General features: G+C 35.3%; 1 protein-coding gene across 2 annotated transcripts in view; it reads right to left on the bottom strand.

The window, feature by feature from the left end:
* DNAJC24 (DnaJ heat shock protein family (Hsp40) member C24) overlaps positions 1-23136 on the bottom strand; it is a 40516-nt gene that overhangs the window by 8742 nt on the left and 8638 nt on the right. For both annotated transcript variants that reach the window (XR_009958509.1, XM_062576585.1), the window contains exon 3: positions 3608-3746. Coding sequence is in view for 1 of the 2 variants with exons in the window: in XM_062576585.1 (XP_062432569.1) it covers positions 3608-3746 (139 nt within the window). In the remaining variant the exon portion in view is untranslated. The remainder of the gene's footprint in view (positions 1-3607; positions 3747-23136) is intronic.

Below are 23136 nucleotides of genomic sequence, written 5' to 3'. Positions count from 1 at the left end.
TTCCATCTTTAATTAGCCAAACATAAAATGAAGTATAAAAATCATCATCTGAGTTATATGATTGCTTAGATGCACAGTGCCATTGTATTTAAGCCAACAAAATTCCACACAAGTTGCAGGGCTTTTATTCAAAGGGACCTTCGCAGGCTATAGAAACAGGCTGAAAGGGACATCATGAAGTTCAACATAGACACATGCAAAGTCCTACTTCTGGGATAGAATGACCTCATGTACCATTACAGGCTGGAGGATGACTGACTGAAGAGTAGCTTTGCAGAGAAGGACCTGGGGGTCCTGGTGGATGCAGGCTGAACATGAGTCAGTAGAGCACTGTTGCGGCAAAGGCCAACCACATACTAGGCTGTATTAGCAAGAGTATAGCCAACAGGTCAAAGGAAGGGATTTTTTTTCCTCCTACTCAACACTCAAAAGAGCATCTGGAATACTGTGTCCAATTTTGGGCTTGCCAGTACAAGCCACTGACATCCTGGAGCAAATCCAGTGGACTACCAACATGGTCAGGGCTGGGGCACATGGTGTATAGAGAGAGGCTGAGAAAACCTGAAGTTGTTCAAAAGTTGGAACAAGCTGCCCAGCGCAGTTGTGGAATCTCCATCTTTGGGAAATATTTAAGATGAGACTGGACAAAGTCTGAGCAAGTCATTTAACTGGACCTGCTTTGAGCAGGAGATTGGACTAGATGACTTGTGGAGGTCCCTTTCAACCTACATGATTCTACGAAAACTCTTTATTCTTTCAAGGCAAAAAAGAAAAAAGAAAAAAAAAAGAAAAGAAAAAAAAGAAAAAAAAAAGAAACAAACTTTTAGGCCTCATGTAACTCCTGATACGAAAACTACACACCAGATTTTCTCCATGCTAAACTCACTGAAAACCATTTGTAATTATTACTGCCAGACTGTTGATTTTAACTGCATATTCTTCTTTTATAAATGGGATACCGAATAAACAAGGTATTAAGATGAAAATCTGTTGAAGAGAAAAGTCCCCTTATAACAGGTGATATTTTTTCCCACCCTCCATATTTTTCAGAGACTGGAAGCAAAAGATGAAAGGGTATTCTTATGTCATTACCAATATGATAAAACAAGGAGTTAGAAAAAACATCCACAAAACATTAAAAAAAGGAAACCTTCTTGTAAGGTTTCCAGGCTAGGAAAGTTTGGATAAGTATCTGAGCCAAACCTCTAAACAGTTTGAGGTTTGTCTGTAGCTCTTTAGTACTCTGTCCTGAAGGCACCAAAAATTACTAGGAGACCTTCAGATAAAACTATTTAAGATATGAGAGCACATTTATTTGTTATTCACAATGATTCAAAAGAAAAAAAAAAAGTCATAGAGCCCCACAGAATTGCAGAACTTCTCTGGCCACTAATTTCTGAGTCAAGAAACTATGGATTAGTTAATACAATAGTTAATACAGTAAGATACACACAAATAAGCAATCCATGCAATGGGAAAAGCCTCCAGTAGAAAGGACGTCTTCCTGGCTGGCTGCTGCACACACGCACACTGGTATTGTTGAGATTCTGCTTCCTAGGCTTTAAAAATCTTACTAACTTGCTGTATTTTCTCTCTTTCCATTGTTTCCCTTAGCCACTGTCTTAGTTCCTTTGTTTCTGTGAGCATTTAAAGCAGTGTCTATGAATTTGTCTAGAATCATGATTTCAGAAGTAACTTGACAGGCAGTCAGACAACTAGAGTTTATCCTGCCATCATTCTGCTGCAAGTGGACATGCTGCCAGGAATCCAGCAACACCGCACATGTATGTTACATGTTTTGCTTAGTTTGAAACACTGGGTCCTCCGTGAACAAGACTTTCAATATGAACATATATCCCATTTTCAAAATACATAGTTCAGTGTCAAAGGAGCATTCAAATGTATGATTTGTTTTTTTTTTTTTTTTTAACTAAGTGTTTTTACAGTCTTGAGATGGCTCTTTAGAAAAACTCATCTGGATGCAAAAGAATCTCAATAAATATAGATAACATTTAAAATATCATAGGATAAATTCTGCTGAAACTAGTTTTCAGTAAGATCCTTTAATACCATGGGAAAACAAAGTAGGTTATTAATTTTTGATGAAGTTTTCTGGACCACATTGGATAAAGTTGACCCAAGAAAATGAACATTTCATGTTCATTATTTAAGCTTTACCTACATTTCCACTACATTGTGAAGGACTTATAACCGAATGAAAGCATTTCATTTTTCCTGCATATGTGCAGTTTGTGAAAATGGATGACACAGCTGATACTTACAAAGCCAAGAGTATGACAAAATGAGACGGTAGCAGAAATTCCTGTTCTGACATTTTTAAAATAAGCTTGAGATAATTCATAACGATAATTATCATCATGAGATGATAATACTGTTTACATTATAGAGAAGCAACTAGCACCAAATCCAATTTTTAAAACTTGTCCAATACTTCTCTTTTCCACCCTCTTTTCCAAACCCTACACAAAGTCTGAAATATAAGATTATTTAGCTAGAGAATTCATACTGGGTGTATACAATTATATATCCTCCTTTTCATCCTGCAGCGATGCCTATCTGCTAGAATGACTAAGCCTTTGTCTCTCAAAGTTCTGGTTTCCACAGCGGCAGGGGAGTTAAAAATCAGCACAAGAGAGAAAGGTCTGATGGTGTGCCAATGTACAATGGAAGAGAATTCAATAACAAGCTGCAGAGACAGTGGGCTTTTATCAGACACATTCAAAAGTGGTGGTGGCTACACGTCAATGCTGGACCCGAGTGTGTTACTGCAGAGTGCGACTGAGTGTTTTCCCCACAGGCGATACACTATTATTGACTCCCCCCATTAACATGTAGGGTGGATATACATTTATTGAAGGTTCTAATGGAAGGCTGAGGGACTCCTATCCTGAGGCCAGAGCAGAAAGACAGCCTATCACTTCATGTAATGGTAGTCCATGTGTGACAGACCTGACCTACATTTCCCCCCTTTCTTTCTCACAACAGCCTGTCACTGTTTTAAGACGCTATTTTCTGAGAGGTATAAAAAGAAAAGCATGCTAGAGTTGCCTAGTTAATGTGTTATATCGGAATATTATTTATAAACCTGCTTTAAAAAGGCAAGTTTAGATTACAGATGAATTATGAAAGCTACCCTAACACAGACACAAAAAGAATCTGCCTTAATGATTGTGAAGTGCTCATAAAGCCATATGCATGAATACAAGATATAAACTGTGCAATATCTACATCTGAAATATTGCAACAAATATAGTATATGACTTAAATTTAAGAAATTAAGAACACTTAATGAAGCTGCTTTAATAAAGTATAAAGGGCTATGCTCTGTAACTAGTCTTTCGTATTGATTAAAATTATTAGGAACACCACCACCTAATGTTTTGTTGGAAGCAATTCAATGTTTTCACTAAGTAATGTATGTGTAGCAAAAGCTATAAATAATGTATCCACATTTGAAAGTAGGACAAGAGTGAAAGAAACATTTGCTTCAGCAATAAACAGCATTTTAAAATACCATCTAACTACTACGCCCAGACCCTGCTTTAAAGAGCTGCTGCCACTACAGCACTCCTTGGCAGGAACCTACCACGCTGCTGCAGGTCATACTCTTTTTTTGTCTCTTCGTTCCCTAGAATTTTCCACGCTTGATCAATTTCGATGAACCTCTGCACGCGCTCCTCCACTTCTCCCGCTGACACATCTGCGCTCTGCTTGTCTGGGTGATACTGCCAATCAAAAAAAAGATTTTGAAAAGTTGAGGGGAGGGAAGTGAGGAGGGTGGAAGAGGAGCAATCAATAATGCATTTGATATTCAGTTAAAAGGATGGAGAAAAGGAGAAGGTCTGAACTAAGGTGCCAAAGAAAGGGAGACGACAATGCTGGGCACAGGAGATTACTGCCAATTTAATTAGACCACTGAAAGAGCAACAAATCCACCAGTGGCACAAATGTCACCATGTGCACTGACGGCATTTTCTGGATAATTTGCTGATGGAATCACTGGTCTTATGGACAATTTACCTAGAGAGAATGACTAACACAAACAGAAATAGGTACATGCCGAGAACTATGACATGAGAACAAGAGGAGATGCTGCAGGTGCTAGCAGCTCTCTTTTAATAGTACACGTAGCTGATTTAAACAAGACTAGTGATGTTCAGTTAAGTCTATTACAGATCAGCCGAATGTTGTATTACATGCACCTGTTTTATTCATTTAAACAGTAAATAGAATATACATGATCAAATACAACTTACAATAAATGTAATTCTATTTTTGAAAATATGCCTCAACATCTTTAATTTCTTCCAGTTCAGCGAACCAATAGCCCTTCCAAATATTTAAAGTCATGGATCACTGGCTACAGAATTGTGTCATTTTAGTTAAGAAATGGTTATTCAAGGACATGGCTGCAAGAACACCCACATTATATAGGCAGAAATATTAAAATTGGAAACATTTTCTTTATTGTTTGTACTACTGGTCCTGAACACAGTATTCTGACTTTTAGTTCTAATATCTACTGAAAAGTAACCTGCAAAACTCCATATGAGTCTAATTCATGTCCCCCAACTTTTTTTTATTATTATTATTATTTTAAATGTCCAGTACAAGTGATGGAGCTATAGGAAACAACAGTTGAAATGAGAAAGCTGCGACAGCATAAGACCTATCAGTTGTTCATTGACTGCATCAAGACATCCCATATTCTGGAGATTTAACTCCTGCCCTTTTATACTTGCATCAATTTGAACACTGAATTCTACAGTGGATTTTAAGACTTAACAATGTCTGTTCCATAAGTTTTTGAGCAGATTTATGATAACTGAATCCCTTTTAGTTAGTAATTTGTTTTACAAAGACAAGAATGCCAATATGGTGAGTGCTTTAAAAACCTCAAAATTTGAACGTATCACATTTACTGGAGTCTTTGCTCACTGACACTTGTAACTATCATTTGCACTGATGAGTATTATCTGGATAAGGCCCCCATACAAAAACAAGAGAATGGACCTACAAGCAGAATATTCATCTTTGACCTCAAATTTTTTCACATCCATTTTTCCCTGTACGACCTAATGTGCCTGCAGCCTGCAAGCTCAAATACCAAGTGTGTGTACAAACACGCATTTTTGTTCGATCGTATGAGTAAGCCCACTTGAAGCAACCTCTGCACTCAAGACTGAGGACTAGCACGCAGCTTGCTGAGAACATGGCTGGGGTACAGCTGCGATCTGAGAAGGTGCATCTTGTAGATAACCCTTTTGATCTCCCCAACTAAAGATGACGGAATTCTCACGCACAGACAAGTCAACAAATTTTGGTCACAGCCTTTAGTCAGTGTGCTCTACAATAAGCTAATAAGACAATGAGTAATCATACCTTTATTTGGTAGACGCTAAATTCACACCACACTGCCAGCATGCATCATGTAGTACTGAAACTATTTAATTATTTGTTTTTCTGAAACCACGGATTTTCCAGTTGTACTCCAATTTTAATAGCATTTTTAAACATTAGTGGCTGTTTGTAGATCATAATTGTGAAAGGTCATTCTTTTAATCAATGTTTAATAAGCATACTAATCAAAAATAGTCAGATCACATTAAAGACTTAACATTGTTTCCTTTCAGCCATGCTATTTCTTTTAACAGCTACATTTGATGTATCCAGAAGCTATGTCTCAAAGCAATAATGTAAAAAAAAAAAAAAAAAACTTTATTATTTAAAAATATTTCAGATATTAAAAATTTGATCTACCACAAGTATTTTAGGATCAATGATAACATCCTAAAGAAAGAGCTACATGACTGCTGCATATATCATAGATTTATATATCACTGATTTTGGATGAAATATTATCCCACAAGCTTACACCCAAAAGGGTATAAACTGCCACATAGCCTTATTCAAAGAATATACAGACGTACTGCTAGTGAAACTTTATCATCCAAATTTGAATAGCATTGCTACAAAACCCCTGCTCACATCATTGTATGTTTCAACTGGTTGTAAGACCAATTGTCAGATCACATTTTTTTGCAGGATACACACAAGTCATTAATGAGTGATTGCCAAAGACAGCACTAATGCTGGCTTCTCTCTCACTAAGAAAATAGTCTGAAACAACAATAATGAATACAGAAAAGGATATTTTGTAATTCCTTAAATAATGTTAAGATTTGCTATTATTTAGGTTAAATGCAAGATTTGTTATTATTTAGGTCTGTCCTTTACCTTTTAATTTATTTCCTACAGAATAATTTAATATTTCTGGTATATGCCATTTTTATCATTAGTTACATGAAGGTGTAGTCATTTGAATATACAACCACCTTATGGAGGGATCTGCTACTAAAAAAACCCCAACAATCAGTTTTTGTCTCTTTGCTCTATGAAAGCATTCTTTTTCCAATGGGCCTATTCCTCTATTACCATCTGATGCCTTTAGTAGTCCTTTCATCTATATTAAGAAAAATCCTTAAATATCTTCTCTCTCACTCTGATCCATTCATTTTTTTCCCCAGCAACCCCTTTTCAGCCCAGCTGTTTATGTACCTGTTTTCACTGACTGCCTTCTTATTCTTCAGCTTGCCAATCAAAAAAAAAAAAAAAAAAGAAAGAAATCCATTCTTAATTCAGCTACCCATACACCTCTCTCTTCTTTCTCCTCCAAGACCACAAATAAGATGTCTATGATTCCTCTTTTTCAATTGTTTTAGATCCTGATTCAACCACCACACAGGCCAACCGCAGTGAACACTTTGCCAAAGTTTCAACTAACCTACTAATATCTAAAATTTATACTGTCTTCAGACACTTCATAAACTGCCAGCCATATTCCTTCTCTTGATATCTTCACCCATTCTTGGTTTTCATATGCTTCCTTCTGATCCTTCTACGTCTCTAGTATGTTCTTCAGAGGAACCAGCCAGGGTTTTTTGTTTTGTTTTGAAAGAGGTAAATGTGAAAGGGGTTTCTGATCTCTTCCTCTTTTCCTTTTCAGCCTTATTTCTGGGTTAATCTCAGCTGCATATGTGTACAAGCTCCATAATGAAAACTGACAGGTCTGTTCTCTATTCAATCTATCTCCGTGTACCCTAAATTATTAGCTTGTGTCTCCTGTGCATTTAGCTGTAAATTGTTACTCAAACTATTAGAGCCTCCCAATGTCTCCTGAAATCTCATTTCTCAGTAACTATGCAAATTATCTTCCAAAGTGTCATTCATACCTGTCAGTTGGACACTATTTTCAGGTGTATTACTGCACTTAAGCTATATTTAAATCTTTCTGGCTCTTTATGCATAATGTTTTTAAGCTACAGTACTTCCTTCTATACAACTAAGCTTTTTAACTGAGCTCTTGCATATCATGTCTTGACAAATGCAATCTTTCTATTCATATTCATCCAGGAAGCTACTACAGCAAAAATTGATCTGCTCTAGCCTAATGCTCTGTGTCATTACTCTCCTTGCTGACGCTTCTTTCTTTACATTATCAAAGCGAAGCAGATCATCTTTCCTTTTAAAATGCTCACAGTCCTGCTATTTTCTCCCACTTCAACTGATCTATGATATATATCTCCATCTCCACTTACTAAGTTTTAAAAGAAGTCCCCCTGTGTTTTATCATGCTGTCCCTGACATGGTCATTCTCTTTGAAAGGATATCCCAATAAAGCCTGGAGAAAACTGCCTGTACAGTAAAACTGTACTAATGCTTTCACTGTTTCTTCTCTCTGTGTCTGTTGCCTTTTGTTTTATGTCTAGATCTTAAGCTCTTTATAGCAAGAATATTCATCTTGTGACATTTCTACAACTTCAAGTAAAACAGAGGGCAGAGTGTGACATACTGATTAGTCAATTCCCATATATTTTTGAAGCGCTTTTCTTGGAGATACACAGTAGATATCTAACTCCAAGACCTGGCACTGCAGTATTATAGAAAGTGATTTCCAAAATTTAGACAGGAGTCAGAGACTGGGGTGGCGGGGTGACAAGCATAAAAGAAATCATCTACTTCCTTGCACTCTGATAGCATAAGATTCGGGGGTTTTGCTTAAAAGTTTCAGAGTAATACCCGCAAACACACTAGTCTACATCCATGATTTAGTCAGAAGTATACAAACATAGTTAGACAGGCTTTTTTTTTTTTTTTTTTTTTTTATATATATATATAAAGGGGAAATTTCAAGGATTCTTGCAAACTGTGCAGATACCATTTTTTTAGATCTAGATCGATTATGATAATTTAAAGCTGTTTAAATTTTATTAATTTTTAAGCCTTTCAGTTGTTGCTCTCTTTCTGAATTTGTATAAACACTTTTTCAGACAGCTCAGTCAGCAAATCAAAATCTTGCATATCATGTGAGTATATAGAAATGCAGTATGTAATACTGCAGAGCTTTGTAGGCAGCATATTTACACAATGTTACATTTTTAATGCCTTTCATTCATATAGTTTAAATAATACAAACATCAACTTTCACAAAATCCTTTTCAAGTAATAAAACTGTCTCTCTATTTTACAGATGGATGAAGATGGCAGATACTACAGATCAAATACACTGTTCAATTAAAAATATATATGTTTGAAGACCAGGCTAGTTTCATTTGCTGGTTAGTATAACTTCTGTTTGCTTAGCAGCTATCTCAGTAATGCATTAAAAAAAAAAAAAAATATTTCAACAGTGTCAGTTTTCCCTTTGAGCACAGAAGCAAACTTCACTAACATGCTACTACTTCATAGGATGTTACAAAAACAAAGATGTTCATCTGAGTATGACAGAGGAAGGAGAGGAAGGAGAAAGTAAGAGATGTTATGCCTGGTCTAGTTTTCCTTTTTATATCTGTAATAGTTGGTAGAAATTTGCTAGCTTCCTTTTATTGCTGAAGACTGCCTGAAATTTGTATTGTTTTACAGTATGTGATGCTTATAGTTAACTGTCAGTGTTAAACAGTAGTTTAAAAAAGTAGTAGTTAAAAAGTCAGAATATATATTAGTTTATCTGTTAGCTATAAAAATATACTTTATACATACACACAATATTGCTAACTCCCGTGACATTTATCACAAGCATAACATCTTCATAGTATTTCTTAAGGATGCTAGTTCTTGGTGTAAGGGTTAAAATTTCTTTGTAGGTTTTCAAAAATCTCTGAAAAGTTTTGAAAAAACATGAACCTCAAAATCCAAAGTTCAAATTAAAAACCCATTTTAAACAATAAAACTGGGAGACTAAGTCATATTTTTAATGCTGCACAGAAACAGAGAAGCACACTAATACAAATTTAGATTCATACTGTTTTTCAATTACAGTATCATTTCTTATTTTATCTTTTTAAAACATCTGCTTGATGGTATTTAACCCAAGCTAGTTTGTCCTATTTTTGAAATACCCTGGACTGTATACTTCAGCTGTTTGGGTGCAGTAGTGAACAGCATACCAACTTGCAAAAATACTCTGAAATAGAGATACAGTTCAGACCACAGTTGTACAAATATCTGAACATTTGGAAAACATTCATGAAAAATTTTAAGAATTTAGCAAAATAAACTGTATTTCATGTTAATTTATTGCCTTTAATAGCTGCTACAAAATAAAAAACAAGGAAAAAAGCAAGTAAACTACTTCTGTCCCAAGTAGCAGAAAGATGTTAATGTTCATCAAATAATAAATTTGTAGGTTCACTCTGAAAATTACTTAGGATCCACCATATACAGATAGGAGCTCATAAACTCTTTACTTGTCTGTTACCTTCTCACTGATTCTTGCATTGCATTATTACCCAGCATCTTCAAAAGAACAGCTGCAAACTTTTGCCTTTATATCACAACCATCTTTCAAAAGTTCAACAGTTAAACACCCCGCAAATTATACTTTGTTACCTCTCAGTGTGCTTTCTCTCTAGAAAATATTGATATTTTTGTTTATACTGTATAGAAGATATATGGTTTTTACTCATGTTGTTTATATAAAGGATTTGGAAAATACTACTGGACATCCATCTGCTACGTTCATAATTTCTGCCTACTCTCTGCTCTATAAAGTTTTGTCTCTTCTGCGCTTCAAGAATTGCAAAATTAAATCCTGGACTATGTGGAAGTTAAAGACCTTTTGGTCAACCACTGTAATGATATTATACCTCAATAACCATACCAACGACCGTAAGAACCCCCACTCCAGAAGATGAGTTAGCTGTCCTATATACCTAGCCAAGCAAATAGAGCAACAGAGAGATGGCACACTAAGATCCCTATCTTCCTAACACATGGACCACATCCCAATTCCATGTGTCAAAACAGGAGGCTTTAAATACTACTGCTCCTGCTCTTGTCTAATTTAAACTATGAAAAAATGCTCTAATTTACTAAAATACTAAATTAACAGATATCTGTAAAAACTTTTAAAAATTATTTTTTCTATTCTTTTGGACTGAGGCAAAAGAAGTAGATCAACTTTAAATGATTCCAGGGCTGAAATAATGAGCACTCTCCACTTACTTGCTATGGTTTTGTCTGCCCTACATTTCAGTATTTCAAGCAAAGCTGTCAAACATTTGGAAAACCTTCTACAGAGAATGAAAAGTAGTATTAAAAAATGAACCACACATGGCTGCATTAAATCTTAACCTTCTCTCCCAAGACATTAATTTCAGAGAAGTTTCAGACTTTTCAACTTTTATTATCCATCTTTTAGATTTTTTTTTTTTTGGCAAGGGATACTATTATTAAGGTTCTAAAATTCAAAGGTAAAAACAGACATAAAACAATAATGAAGTCATCACAGCAGAAAAATATAAAGTTATCAGATGATTCTGATTTAACAGCACGCCCCAAAGTCACGACAAGCTATCAATAGTGATGGAATAATAAATCTCTAAACTAAATTATCAAATCAAAAGAGATTTTTAGCTCTGAAATTATCTATAACTTCACCATGGAATCACTCTGACAAATTAAATTTGTAAGTCTAAACGCAAATCTTGGATTCTTGCTTTATTTCAATAAGGAATATCTATATAAGCTAAAGATATGCTCTAAGGTAAGGACCTGAGTGAATCATGCCCTAAGATTTCAACAGTATTACTTACATGCATTGAAATACTTCTACACTTTTGCAAGGTCTACATTTAATGACTAAATCTAAGTTGTAAATAAGAGTCAACTTTGTATCTCTTAGTATCCTCCTCCCATTTCTCCATGTTAGGCATACACTAATAGCTATGATGAATTTATAGCCTGACAGTATTTGTTCAATATAATGCAGACAGAGTAAGATTTCCAGAAGAGCATGAATTATCCATTTACTTTTTCTATTACTGATAAAAGAACAGAACTAAGATGAAAGTAGACAGGAAGCCATAATGTTCACTATCTACACTACAACACCCTTTGGAATTTGTAGAATGACATGAATTTATATTAGAAAACAAGAAATGATGAAAGATATTATGTAATAGGTAGAAGGAACTCAAACTTTACAAATAAGGCAGTGCTTCATGATCTGATGAAGATACCATTTTAATGAATGATAGAATTGAATCAACAGTGCAAACAGAAGAGGCAGAAGTCAGAGAAAAGGGGCTAGCTGGACTACCATCACAAAAATGGGAGTCATCATGGGTAAGGATGTGATACTATGACATAACAGCAGTACACATCAACGACACTCATTTCTGCTGATAGCGCTGTACGAGTGACAGTAAGTGGGCATAAGAAGAGTGAGATAACACGCTGTTCAGAAGAGGGAAAGAATGAGAGGGAGGGAAAGGATGGAAGCAGTCAGAATGAGAGAGAAATCCAAGCCACAATATTCCCATAATAAGACCAAATCCATGGCTAGAAATTCAATAGAATGAGATTGTGCCTGCTGACTGGAATTGCACAGGTTAATAGCAAGCCCTTCTAAAATCCCATTATCAGTATCTGAGGGTTCTATCATATTCATTCCTTTATCAGAAACTCAATATAGAGCCAATATATTCCAATTTCAGAGTCAGAATTCTCTCTCAAGGACATGGATGACATTTTATTTGATTAAAAAGTCATACTTACTATTTTATTTACTCCACATTATAATAAAACATAATAATAAATTAACTTTTTTAAAGACAAGATAAGTGTAACTGGGCAAACATTCAACACAAAGTCTTGGTACATACAAAGTTTAGGAACAAACAAGAGTACTGTGCTAAATGACAAAAATGCACAAATTACTAGCATATGCCCTGCAATATAAGAGAATCCACGTTTTTTAACATGACAAATGCAAGGGATAACATGAACATAAAAATATCAAAATTGCAAAATGTATTTGAAAAGATTTTCAAGATGAATGTTTTATACACTGTTTATACATTATCAGCTAAGCTAACGAGGTCAGGACACAAAAAACTATCAATCGTTCTCATCTGACAGAAGTATTCATAGATCCAAGTAAATTGGTCTGTACACTACAGAGCTCATCTTAACACTTTACATCATATTAAAAGAAACCTGCAAGACAGTCGACATTAAAGAAGAAAAATGTTAACTGGTTTTGTCCTATTTAACTTCCAGCTACAGTCTGTGAGTTCTTGTTGCATTTCCTGCCTTTTTAAAAAACAGCGTAAATTTAACGCCAGACTGGCTGTTCTTAGGAAAGTCCTTTACCCTCGCTTACAGTGTATGTACCAGTTTTCTTACCAGACTTGCCAGTAAATCTCACCCCTGACATAGAGTGTCTGTTCACATGCAGCTTTTGGCCTCTCTGCCATAAACACCAACAAAGGGACCAATTACTGAAAACTTTGCTGGTACCTTCTGTAAGGCAGACAGTCATCCACTGGGAATGGACTATGACAATACTCATCTCACGTAGGCCAAATGGTTGCTCTGTGGTAGCAATTAAGACACCATCAGCCTTGGCTAGATTCAAACCAGCAACAACAAGCATAGATCTGACCAAATGAGCACAAATCAAGAGACATTAACTTCTAAAGATGGGCTGGATTGGGCCACATAATGGTATTAACTTCTCTAATTATCTATAGATCATGCAGACACATCGTTGTAAGACAGAAATTCCTGAAGCAAGATTCCTTAACCTGGCCACGTGACTATAATGTTTAAGCCACATCTGTAAACATCTAAGAAATCAAACATTCACCTAAGATCATTTCAAGAATCAAAATAGTAAGGCAGATATTCTGAATGTTTATACTTAATTTTATTTTCTTTACCTACATAAAGCCAGTGCTCATCACACAATTCCCATAGCTTTGGAATGAAGTTTAAACAACTAATATCAGTGCAGATCCCTCTTTCTAAAATTACATTTGGAAGCAAAAGTTTTGTTGCTTATAATACTTTGATCCAGAAGTCTGTCTGAAAGTCTTATATTGCAGACTGGGAACATGAGGGACTAACAAACATCACAGCCAGTGGAAAAATCTTGCCTCTGTGGCAAAGGTCCACTGACTTCAGGTTTTTGACAGAAGGTATCCTCTTGAAATCTATATCCTCAGGCAGTTTAAAGTGTGGCTGGTGAAGGCCTCAGATCTCATGATATTATTACAAAACCACGCATTTTCTCTCTATCAGTCTCAAGGCTCAATAAATTTATGTTTAGAACTGTCCAAGACATTAAGCTTGTGTATTTGAAGTTCTACAGTTAAGTATAACATAACAGAGGAGAGTGGGGTTTTCCCCCAGGCAAAACTGCAAATATCTGATTCTATACTATGTCATTATAAAGCTTGTGGCAATATTTTTAATTAAATTATTCGGTATTTATCGAAAGTTCCAGACTAGTGAATAGAGAACCAAAATAAAGCTGAATAGTTTGTCTGTTGGACACAGCACAAAAAAGGAACCTTAAAATGGAATTACAGTATGCCAGAACTACGTAATTTTATTTAAAGTTAACATTTTTTTAAAATTTTACATAAGTCACCACACTGGATAGATTCCAGTTGCAAATTAGCATGTAATAGAATTAGCATACGTATTCAGTATTCTCTATGCAATGTATATGATAGATCTATTTAAGCAAGCAAGCATACTGAATCCAAACAATCATTCACACTGTTTACGTGCATGACGTAGAATCTACACAGACTAGCTGCTACTGCTCCAGGGCTGAACTCTGTTTTTTCTTCCAGAATCTACTCTGTAATGGATTTAAACCAAACGATCAGACCTTCATACTTTGTAAATTATATAATTGTTCATTAAACTGAAATGTGAAATTTTGGATAAGCACATGCTTTAGCCACCTGTACTCGTCAAGCAGAAAAGGTAACGAACATGTACTTGGTCCCCACCATGTGGCACTCACCGAAAGATCAGAGAAAGAAGCCATTTTCCAACTGCACCATGTGAAATCATTAAATTAGGTCAGAATTAAAAAAAAAAAAAAATGAAGTACTCTATAAGTACTCTAATCCATAAGTGAGACACTTTTATTCAAGAGAAGTATTTTAAAAAGGAAAGTGGTTTATTTCAGAAAAAACAGAGAAGTTTAAACTGCTAGAGAAAATATATTAATTTTGAAAAAAATATTTCCCATAGAACATAACCTTTCTCCTATCTTGGGAAGAGCAAGAATTTCTGATGAACAATATGAATTATCAATATATTTATACATATGAATGGAAGAAACTAATTACTAGTAACTAATTCTTGCAGTACTATCTTGCAAGACTCAAAGTGCTTTTCAGTTCTAAGCTACTCAATTCACCATTGAAAAACAACTACAAACTAATATGTAACAGAAGACAAGTTATAATTGAACCTCAAAGCCTTGCAGTGCTACCCGCTTTCAACTTGCAATGATTTCACTTGCCATCCTATCACTTAAGTCATCAAGAAATCTTACTAGCCTGGCATTTCTTTCTTTCTTCATTACTACTCTGAAGCAGTAAGAATAAAAACGATAGAATTTAAAATTTATTTCATCTAATTCCACAACCACCTCTTACCTGAAAAAAAAACCAACAAAAAAAAAAACCAAACTCTGCAAATGAAAGGCTATATGACTTTTAAGAGCAAGAATCCTACAAAACAGACTTGATACTTCAAGTTACTACATTTCCCTGTGAAAACTAATTATTCCCAGCTTTCCCCGACTTCACAATGGGAAGTGAAGTCTTCAGCAGTGAAAACTTCCATCATTAGGACTAAGCAGAACACTGTTCTTTTTTTTTTTAAAAAAAAAAAAAAAAAAAAAAAAAAAAAAAAAGCTTTTCTGCAGGCTGCATTTTGCACATAAAGGTCTTGCATGCAGCCATCCTGAAGCAACATTACATTCTATGCTCTGTGGCCTACATGGTTCGTCAGGTACTAATTAGGTAGCATGTTCTGTCAACACTTTCCTCTTCCTCTTCTATTAATTGATCATTCTGCCAAATTAATAAAATGCAACACCAGTTCCAAAATCCTTGAACTCCTTTACCTGTGAGAAGCAAATGGGGGGGGGGGGGGGGGCAAAGCAGGAGGGAAGGGAAGGAGTGAAGACCTCTAAAAGGTCACAAGTTAACTCTACTACAATTTATCTTGTCCCAGATCTGGAGCAGCAATAAAAACACTATGTTCAAAGGTTAATTATGTTCCTGACAACATTCTCTTGAGTCTAAATTTATGCCTTTTTCCTTAGATAAACAAACACAAGCATAAAATATTTCATCTAATAGGCAATATTAACTTCAAAAATGGTACCAGCTTATGAAAAGGTAAAGACTGCAAAACTAAACACACTGAGCCATTAATGACATATGCCTCATCAGAATATTTGCAGTTAATGCTATCACTGTTAGGTAGTGTGTATCAGAAAATAAGTCATGAATATTGTCCAGAAACTACAGTTCTGATCACACCTAAATGTCCAAACAACAGCTGCCCTAACAGCCACATACAGCCAAATTAGTATTTTATAAACAACTTAAGAAATAAAATATATTTTTTCTCCATTTATTACACTGCAGTAAAGATTGCGGAAGATATATAAAAAAAAAAAAAGAAAAAAGAAAAAAGGAGGACAAAGCAGTTGCCAAATACAACACACTACTGCCACCTAATGCTTATTAGAAGGTTACATCGAAAAGATTTCATTGTTTCTTTGCACTACACTAGCATTATGAAACATGGAGATGAATTAAAGTATATTACTGTTACTCAAATTTCCTCCCGGATAGGCTTTCTAAAGTGGACTGATGTGATCACACCCCTTCATACATAAGGAATAAAACAGCCACGATGCAATTTCAGTGGGCTAAATGTAAGACTAAAAATGTCTAATTTGCAAAAGTATCAGTAATGTTTAATACATGTACTTCCTTAGGATATCCACATTTAAGTATGAGGACATTTACTAGATCAGGGTCCACATGTGTTTACATTTTTGTAAGCTAAGCCCTATTAAGTAACTAGCACAATTCAATACTGAAGAGCTTCACACAGCAAGCATTTGGGGAAAAAAAAGTATGGGTTTATGTTAATAACAGTACAAGACACAATTACTTTGCCTATGCTTTTTTTATTTCAATGATTTTGCAACAAAGCACTCTCTCTGAAACTTGAAACTTGCTCACTTCCATGGAAAGGATAATTCCAGGCCTTAAACTTGCTTTCCTATCCCACAATCAATCCTTTCAACATGTTCACTGAATTGGCAGAAGTTAGCAGGGAACATGGAAGCTGCAAAGGGAGAAACAGAGTGAAAAGTGATACTCAATCCTTTCACACAGAAGTGGATTTAAACCCCCCAAAAGGACGTCTATCCAAAGGCAGCTGGAAAAAAGAGCAAGGAATTTTATCTCCTTGACTCATTACTACAAGCTGTTTCTCCTCCTTTCTCACCTCCAAACACAAACATTTAGGCTTTTTAAAACTTTGGTCTTTTCCTACCTGATCTGGTTATCTACTTCGACACTGATTCCAACCTCCACTGCCTAGCTCCAGGATGATTCTTATTTAAATGCTCCTCATTTAAAGAAAGATGGTATTATTTCATTTTCCTTCTAGTCTCTTCTTTCGTCTCACCCATTCTACGATGTTTTTATAATACTGCTCAGTGTTCAGCTAGCTTGTGGAAACCTCATCCGTCCTCCTCCCTTTTTCTTCCTTCCAGTCTACCATAATCCAAAATTGTAAAGCAGGTATCAATCTGAGCTCCTTTTATGATGTTCAACTGCTTGTATTTTTTATGCACATTATTCATCTTTTCCATACTTTTAGGGTGCAGATAACCTGTATGGAATATCCAGCAGACGGATCTGCAGTTTCACTTGGGACAAATGAGAACTATCCAAATAGAAATATTTCAGATAACAGCTGCTATTGCTGTTACTATCAGGAAACATTTGCTGTAACTCCATGTATTTGGAGCACATACAGATGAAAAAAAATTTCCTTTGAGATTTTAGTTAATCATCACCCTATCAATAATTTAAAAGAAAAATATAAACCCAGACATCCCAACTTGCCAGACACAAAACATATAGAATAAAGTAAAAAGCTAGCATTACACTTACATATTTATAGCACTTCTATTATACAAAAAAATGCAACAGTTATACAGACCACGTAACTGGCATTCCCTAACATTTGTGCAGTAGAAAGAGAGGATAGTGCTATCAATCTGATGCTGCCAATTCTTGAAAATTATTACTAGAGTTCTCAAACAGAAAAAGTGTAATTAAAAAAAATTTACAAAATAAATTATACTATCCTAGACCCTTTAATTTGCACCTAGGATTTCTTTAAGGCATTTTGTTCAGAAGTATTTTAAACATCTTCAACCCCCTTTTTGATTAAGCCAAAAACTTCACCAAAACATCTTTCACATTCAAATCACATTAGCTGTCAACCCTAATTTCTGACCAGGATGTTGAATGGTTCTATTATTCACTGATAAAACTAAATCTCTGGTCAAGTTGAGCATGAATCTGAGTTGAGTAAACTGAAGTCTGAAAACAGATGGGCTTTCATTTTCTAAATCTAATACTTGCTACTAAAATTCCAGTCTTCTGCATACTTTTTTTAAAAGCTTTTTTATTTAAGTGCAGTAATAACAGGACTGCTATTGTAATTCTGACTATACTTTCGCAACACTTTTATGGAAAGTGTTAAGGAAATAAGCACTTTCAATTTAGTGAGATGATACTCGTGAAGTCCTATGATTGCAGAACTAGCATTACACTATAAAGTATTTCTAATTATAAATTACCTCTTTCTCTGCTGTAAATTGCTGTAAACTTCAGACTTGAACACATATGACTGGAATCCTTTTCTAATGCAATTGCTTTTATCATAATGCTACAGGACAGGCTATTTCTGTGATCCTCCCGTTCTCTTATTGGTCTTAATAATTGATAGCGGGTCTCCACTTTGAACAAAGTAACACTTTGAACTAACTGTTCAGACTGTTCAACTGTTTTGAAGTAACTGTTACTTCAGAACACTTCAGCTCCTCCTGCGAAAACAAATAATTGCAGATTCTTGTTAGGAACTTTGTCACGATGAGGAAGATAACTATTACACTGGCAAGGGAAATGCTTCCTGCAGCAGGAATAAGTAATCAACCTAAATAACCTATTCCGAGTCTCTTCATTCCCTGTTCCTCAGTCTTTGGAAAGACTCTAACCACATTAAACTGAAAAGAGTTCAACAAATCAGCAAGTAATTACCTCATGTAGCTTTCATGTAAGATATTTACATATCTCACCTTTTCCAACTCTTGAACAAAGGTAATGCTACAAATAGTATGTAAAAGTTCTAGTTTGTATTGAGGAAAAATAATAAAAGTTAATCTTGCTAATTAAGATATGAAAGGAGGTGAGAAAACAGAATTTATAGTTATCAGAAAGTATATCCTTAGAAATAGCCTCACAAGCCACTTACAAGACTTTTGGGAACTACACTATATACAGCATATACTGTACACAGTAGCAGCAGACGAGGCAACAAAAGATCTAGCAAAGTAAGAAAATAAAGAAATTAAACATTAAAAACTGTCAGGATTATATAGGTAAAAATACAACTATAAAGGGAATTTTAAAAGCTCATTTTAAAATTTTGGTCCCTGTGCTCACAGCTTGTTAAGCATTACATTATACCATACTTGGTTGTGATAGTTTAATGTGACCTGTGCTCCTGGCCCTAGTCATGAAATAATGCCAGCTGCACAAATGGTCAGGAAACTAGTTCAGGCAAATACTATTTTCAGGTGAAACAAACCCCAGAATCCCGTACTGTGTTATAAAAAACAGGTTAGCTTAAAACTACTGAAAAAATGGGCATGAACTTTTCCAGCTGACATGCACTGATGGAGATGAGGGAAAATTATTTCCCAGCTGAGCAACATCTGGCAGAAGGGCAGGGACAGGCAGTTAGGGGCAGAACTGCTGAACATGAAGCACAGTCTTTTCTCTCCCTAGATGACTGTCACTAAACTAGTATTCCAAACCAGACTAAACCACTACTTTTCAAACTGATTTGCAATGCCCTAAACTGGACAGATACTTTGAAAATGTTGGATTTAAATATAATGCCTGGATTCCAAAATATCCAGGGCATTTTAACTTGAGTATTCAAATCGTTTTTTCCCTTTCATTATGAAGTTTTAAATTACTAGTAGTTAAAGATGTAATAACAGAATTCCATCCAATATTTACAGTTTGTTTTAAAAAAAATCAACCTGCAGGCTTAAAAATAGATATTTTTTCATTCATGAGTTGAAAGAACAAAAATTCAGAAGGCTGGATCGAGAGAAACTGAATTTAACCTACAAATACCAAATAATTTCATATTACATGAAAAGCTTAAAAGCAAAAAGGAGAAGTGATTAAAATCAACTTCAAAAATTTTCACCTAGCAAAAATATGTCTATTTTCAAGTAGAAGGGAAATAATCAGACTAACCACAGGGTTTCCTCCTTCCCCCCATCCTCATATGAAATACACAATATTTAAATGTTGGTCTCTCTAATCTGCTTGTTCAGTGCTCCTTAGGCACTGCAAATAGCAAATAATGAATGTTACAACATTTCTTTGATATCAGAGATCATAATAAGAATGAACTTAGGCTAATTCTTACTCCCGGATTGGAAAAACCTATATATAAAGAACAGTAAAATAAGATGCTCCAAGGTATCTTTAATCTTATTTCACCAAAGCAGGCTTTAGGAGAACTACACAGACATCAACAGGCAAATTTTCAAAAGTGCTTATGGAATCAACATCACTTGGGAAAGTGTGACCTGAAGTACCGAAGACATTTTTTGAAATTCATATATTAGCGAGCATAACTGTAACACTTGCACATTTACAAAGTTTCTTAAAGATTTCTTGCTGCTTTTCCTATCTCTAAGTGGAATATATAATCTCAGAACCATTGGTGACCTCAAAATGACAGATTACACCAGCTGAATTATACTTTTTAAAATAACACAAAAAGCTAAATATTAACAGAATTTTACAAAGAATTTGGAAAATATTTGGGTCTGAAACCCACCAGAAACCACCTACCTTTTATAAGACACCTTAACCTGAGAGAAACAATAGTAAACATAGAATCATAGAATCAGTAAGGTTGGAAGGGACCTCTGGAGATCATCTAGTCCAATCCCCCTGCTCAGCAGGGTCACCTAGAGCATGTTAGACAGGGTTGCATCCAGGCGGGCCTTGAAGATCTCCAGAGAAGGAGACTCCACGACCTCTCTGGGCAACCTGGTCCAGGGCTCCGTCACTCTCACAGGGAAGAAATTCCCCCTCACGGTCATGCGGAACTTCCTGTGCTTCAATTTCTGCCCACTGCCTCTTGTCCTGTCACAAGGGACAACTGAAAAGAGTTTGTCCCCGTCCCCTTGACACCCTCCCTTCAGGTACTTGTACACATTGATAAGATCCCCCTCAGTCTTCTCTTCCCCAGGCTAAACAGGCCCAGCTCTCGCAGCCGTTCCTCGCAGGGCAGATGCTCCAGCCCTCTGATCATCTTTGTAGCCCTACGCTGGACTCTCTCCAGTAGCTCCATGTCTCTCTTGTACTGGGGAGCCCAGAACTGGACACAGTACTCGAGATGAGGCCTCACCAGGGCTGAATACATACATACATATCCGAATACAAACAGAAGTACAGACTATATGTTCATATCTTAGGCAGTGCCAATATATCTAAAGCATCTTAGAAAGTCTCAATCCTTACAGTCAGAGGCCATGAAATATGCTATGACTATTGCTGAGGGTACACACACTCTTTTATTCCATCAATATCACACTAGTATTAAAAAGAATCAGCCTTCAGTTATTTCAAAGTTTCATAGCCGTAGTGACAAAACAATTACAAACATAATCCATATAATGTCATATGCTTTGCCTTTAGTTTTGGTTAGATTTTCTGACACTGATGGCTTGAAGGAAACATTTACATCTGGATTATTCACTCTTCTGAGGTTTATTTAACTTCTAATTTGAGGTCTTTTCTCCATTTGCAGTAGGGAAACAATTTTGACAGTGTGCCTTCATAAATAAAAAATACATACTTTCCAGAAGACTTGAGGAAATCACACTATAATGTACTCTGGTTATTTAACTCAGTTTTAATATTGATCTTTTTGCCATTGACATTTAAGCACTCTATATTATGCACTTTATATAAACAGTCCTAGTTTTTACAGAACTTCCTCATTTAAGGAGGGAATAGTCAGAGACGTAGATGAAAGCCATCACCTAGGATAGATCAGTAACTGTGGAATAATAATCCAAGGCTTTCATTACCTGAATTTCAATAACATCATTTGCAGAAGGCATAGACATATTGAGAGAATCCTACCAAACCTGTACTGTGTGTTGCTCTTCTTTAGAGTAGGAAATTGACTGGTAGGCAGCTCTGACAAAAGACAAGGATCCTTTCACTTTAAAAAGGAATGTTTGTTCGGCCTTTCCTCAAAACCCGAACCAGTTAATATTTAATGTTTCACTTCAAGTCCAGAAAAAGAAAAGTCTAAGCTAAGATGCTGCTCAGAAAACTTGTTCATCTTTAGCTTCTCTGACCACAGATATTCCTAGGTCATAAATTCAAGCAACACAGACTGTGAACATACTAGTTAATGATAATTTATCAGGAAAAACAATGAAGTGTTCTACAACCTCCGACTATTAGATTTCAGTTTTAAAATGGTACTTTGAACATTAAATGACCTGACATGGTTTATTCAAATGAATGATAGACTAAAGTAAAAAAGTTTAACCTAGATTTTCCTACTACAACGATGCAAGCTATCTACAAAGTACTCTACAAGATGGCCCTTCAAGCATACAATTAACTCCTAAATCAAATCATTTTGAATTAGCTCATGTTTGCTGACCAACTGAGCTCCATGGGCATTGAGAAAATATTCTTGATAAGTTGAGGTAGGGAAAAGATAAAACATGCAGCATGGGACAATTCTTACAACATTCAGATCATGATTTTCTGACTTGAAAGTATGTAAAGACGAAAGAAAGAACGATGTTGCTTTTATTTATTTCCCTAATAGATATATTACATATTTTAAACAGAGGACAGAAATCATGCACAGAAAATTTAAATCTAAATAACCACAGATCCCAAAACACTAGGCTTTATAGGTTACTACATCATATTACAGAAACCTCTGTTTCTGATCAACAAACAACAGAAATTGAAGGTCACTATGTACTATGGTACAATGTATTATTCAAAACAGTGTAAATTTAATTTTACATCAAACACTTTTTTAATAGCAATCTGGGAAATATCAGCCCATTTTAATAAGTATTAATTACTATTTCAGATTCAGTGCAAGTGTGGTCAATCTCATTTAACAGCAATAAAAGAGCCTTATATAAACATAGTTATTGCAAATGATGGATTCTACCATTAGCACTCATTGCCTTTCAAAGTTATGTTCAGGGGTTATAGCTTCTTTAAATAATAGTCCCAGTGCTTAAAATTTCAGAGGTAGGCATTTAAATAAATATCGTTTTTAAAACATTGAACAACTCATGGTATTCTTGACTGTGGCTGCTCAAACCTCAGAATAATCAGAACAATTACTTGTGTGAAAACATTATACCAGTCCTTTGAGTTTCCTTCTTTGTGCTTTAAGTTGTATCTT

This window comes from Rhea pennata, chromosome 5 (genome assembly GCF_028389875.1).
Source record: "Rhea pennata isolate bPtePen1 chromosome 5, bPtePen1.pri, whole genome shotgun sequence".
In the NCBI taxonomy this organism is placed as follows: domain Eukaryota; kingdom Metazoa; phylum Chordata; class Aves; order Rheiformes; family Rheidae; genus Rhea; species Rhea pennata.
This window is presented reverse-complemented; position numbering and strand designations above follow the sequence as displayed.